Source organism: Benincasa hispida, chromosome 10, assembly GCF_009727055.1.
Source record: "Benincasa hispida cultivar B227 chromosome 10, ASM972705v1, whole genome shotgun sequence".
NCBI lineage: Eukaryota > Viridiplantae > Streptophyta > Magnoliopsida > Cucurbitales > Cucurbitaceae > Benincasa > Benincasa hispida.
The window spans coordinates 34,316,799-34,320,280 of NC_052358.1; the positions used below are offsets into that span (position 1 = coordinate 34,316,799).

Here is a 3,482-nt window from a genome sequence, read left to right on the forward strand (position 1 = left end):
AAAGACTAAATCGTTACAAACTAAAATTTAGAGACTAAATTGTTAAGTGAATTTTAAATGAGAGAGAGAACCTATTCTGTTTGAAAGACCTCAGCCCACATTTTTCCTTAACAAAAACAAAAGTAAGCGTAAAAGTAAATGAAAAGCAAATGAGAAAACCTAAACCCTCTTTCACTTTCTTCATCAGTCTCGTCGCCACCATTGGTATACATATTCAACTACGTATGTGGAAGATAAAAAGGTTTTCATAACTTATTGTGTATAATAATAACAGGGTATTAATTATAATCATTTACACCATTCATTAGCATTATGAATTCATATGATAATATAACGGCAGGAATATGAAACACCAAACTTTAATGTAGCATATACTCCTAAATTGAATAAAATTGTGTAAAATGACAAAATTACAAATTAATTACATAACATTTTTTATTTAATGACAAAATTGTGTTAAATGGGTAATAATAATGAAATGATGATGCATTTGACATAAAATTCTATCAAATTTTTAAACCAGAACAAAAATTTTAAAAATGATTATTTGCAATTTATTAAAAATTTAAGGGTTAAAGTTATTCAAAAATGTAGTATAGATAAATAAAATTATGTAATAATATGAGTTTAACAATACTAATCATCGATAGAATTAAAAAAGTTTGGGTTAAAATTTATTATAAATTTTTGGGCGCATTTCATCTTCATTTCAATTTCACATCACGCATTATATAAAGCCGTTCCCCCCCTTCCCTGTTCCTTGCATTACTCTCCCTTTCCTTCTCTGCGCGTCTCTCCTAATTCTAGAAAACCACCATGAGAGCTCTCAGAAGCGCCGTCGTCAGTCGCAAGAAGCTTAACGCACAGTAATCTTCTTCTTCTTCACGCTGATTTTGGGCTTCTTGTTTCGATTTTCATCTTCAATAAGTTCCTACGTTCTTTTGTTTCGATTTTCGATCTATGTTTTTACTTCATGTACGATTAGTTTCTCTTCAACTGATTCTATGTTCTTCATCTCTGTATTTTTCTGTTCTTATGCTTTCTACGTAATGTTCGGCCATTTTTCTTTCTAAGTTGTTTTTCTATTCTTTTGTAATGTTTCGCCTCTATTTGTGTTCCTAATTGTGTTGAATTTTACAGCCTGCATTCTCTAATTCTCATCAGTTTTTTATTAGTTTTGCTTTCCTATTACGCAAGGTTCCTTCATCAATTATCTGAATACCTGAACTAATCTACTGACATTATTTTTGTATTCTATGTTTTAACTCTACTATTTTCCCTACGTTTTTGGATGTAAGACTAAATTGAATATACTCCTAAAGATTTTATTCGATTACATTCGTTCTTCTTGATATATACGTGATTTTTTTTTTTTTTTAATCATCGATCCGTTTTCTGAAGGATGCTGAAGCAGAGAAAGACTGAGATGAAATCCACGAAAAGCAAAAAAGCCACGAAGAAAGATCAAAATGCTCCGAAACGTCCAGCTACAGCCTTCTTCGTTTTCATGTAAGAATAATTTATAATTGAGGCTACTTCGTTTTGAAATCTACTTTTACGTTCTAGTTTTCATCAGATTTGTCCATTCTGATTTCGATTTCTTGTTTTGGAAATGATAGGGAGGAATTCAGAAAGACGTTCAAGGAGGAGTTTCCTGATGCAAAAGCTGGTCCAGTGGTGAGATTTTATACTGTTTGTTTTTATTGCTCCACTTATGTTTTAGATATGACTGAGTGGAGAATCAGGACTTCTAGCTAGATTTTATATTTGCGTTTAACTGTGTTTTGTTATTTTGCAGGTCGGCAAAGCTGGTGGTGAGAAATGGAAGTCGATGTCTGATACTGTAAGACTACGATCTCTTATTTTCGTACTATTTCTATAGAAAACTAATTCGAGACTAGAAATGAGCGAGTAATCTTAACAACAAATGATTAAGGAGAAAGATTGGAGGTCACTGTATTTGAAGATCGTTTCACGTTTTGTTCTCTGTATTGACTTCTCAACTAGATCAGAGTGATTGACGATACAAATCTGTGGTACTTGTGCTTCTTCCTCAGGAAAAAGCTCCTTACGCTGAAAAAGCTTTGCGAAGGAAGGCAGAGTATGAGATAGCTCTTGAAGCTTACAAGAAGAATCTCGTAATTAACTTGTTCCCACTCTTCTTTCACTCCTTCGCCTTCACTTTGCCTGAACATCACAATGGTTTCATTTATCATCTGTTATCCGAATCTCTCCTCTCTAAGATCTCCTGGTTCACAGAATTGCTGCGCGGACGCTGAAGCTGAAATTGAAATGCCAACTGAATCACAGAAATCAACCTCTGAGGTCCATGATGACGCAGAGCAGGAAGCTAGCTCTAGCTCTTAGGTATTGTTCATACATCTGATCATGTACATTATCCTCTTCCATTATTTCTTTTAGCTAAACTATAGGTGTTAATTTTATCACTACGGCCACCTGATTTGGTTTTCTATATTGTTTGCCATGATTTTTGCAGGACTTCAGTGTACTTAGTGGTAACAAACGATGTTCATATCAATAAAAGTTTCATGGTTATGTGAACGAAAGCTTGCAAGTGCAAAGGGAGTCGACAGGAAGCTAGAATTTGCGCAACTCTTTAACAATTTTAGCACAAAATATTTCTTTCTATCATATGTATATTCTATGTACTGCTCTAGTGGTGAACTCAATTCTCTTGTGATTATTCTCTGGTTAACAAGGGTTGCATGTTTTGAATTTCCGATTCAAATTTCTTATGGATATTTCTGAATTCGGAACAAAGAAAATCTTAGTTTTAAATTTCTGTAAAGGATTACTTTGTGGACTCGTCTTAATACTTCGTCTTAATACTTCTTAATTAGTTGTAGTTTTCGAATCCAAGTCTCTGGTCTTATAGAGCAAATTTCCATTTTCATTGATGAGTGAACCCAATTTGAATCAAAGTTTTGAACAAGGGATGAAAATAATTAACTACATCTTTAAAGCTACATTAGAAAGTTAATTAAAATACACATCAACAGAAAAAATACATAGGTGCATTTTAGGTTACATTGGCCAATCATACTTTGTCACATGAAATTTTTTTTTTTACTTTTTTAAACTACTTTTAATTTTTTTTGTATGAATAGAGTTGGATACATAAATATGAATAAATTACACAAAACATTAGAGTATAACTACAACCATTCTCGACCCTAAAAGCTACTAAATTAGGGATACTAAAACATTTGAAGCAGGTAGAAAGGGAAAAATTAAAAGGATATTGTACTTTTAGAAATTATTTAGGAAAATATTGTTGTTTTCAAACTATTTGTAAAAATATTGTTGTTTTAAATAATAGGTCGAATTTTGAACCCTCGACCTTTTTTTTCTAGGAAAATATTGTTGTTTTCAAACGAATTCTGTCATCTGCTGACTAAATAACGAGCTAATGAATCTCCTTCTTTTTGCCGCTAACGAGCTAACGAGCTAATCAAATTCGA

At 32.4% G+C, this 3,482-nt stretch overlaps 1 protein-coding gene across 1 annotated transcript; it reads left to right on the forward strand.

The window, feature by feature from the left end:
* The first annotated feature begins 732 nt into the window (after nucleotides 1-732).
* On the forward strand, nucleotides 733-2,799 carry LOC120088876 (high mobility group B protein 1-like). Its single transcript, XM_039046314.1, has 7 exons — nucleotides 733-866; nucleotides 1,402-1,509; nucleotides 1,620-1,677; nucleotides 1,799-1,843; nucleotides 2,058-2,138; nucleotides 2,260-2,367; nucleotides 2,498-2,799. Exons 1-6 carry the CDS (start codon nucleotides 817-819, stop codon nucleotides 2,365-2,367), a joined length of 450 nt encoding a protein of 149 aa, XP_038902242.1. The 5' UTR covers nucleotides 733-816; the 3' UTR covers nucleotides 2,498-2,799.
* The last annotated feature ends 683 nt before the right edge of the window (nucleotides 2,800-3,482 follow it).

Bases quoted from the DNA above. Each gene is read 5' to 3' on its own strand.
- LOC120088876 (XM_039046314.1), top strand. From the start codon at position 817: ATGAGAGCTCTCAGAAGCGCCGTCGTCAGTCGCAAGAAGCTTAACGCA. The intron at 867-1,401 runs GTAATCTTCTTC...CGTTTTCTGAAG, and splicing joins CGCAAGAAGCTTAACGCACA to GATGCTGAAGCAGAGAAAGA. The intron at 1,844-2,057 runs GTAAGACTACGA...CTTCTTCCTCAG, and splicing joins GGAAGTCGATGTCTGATACT to GAAAAAGCTCCTTACGCTGA.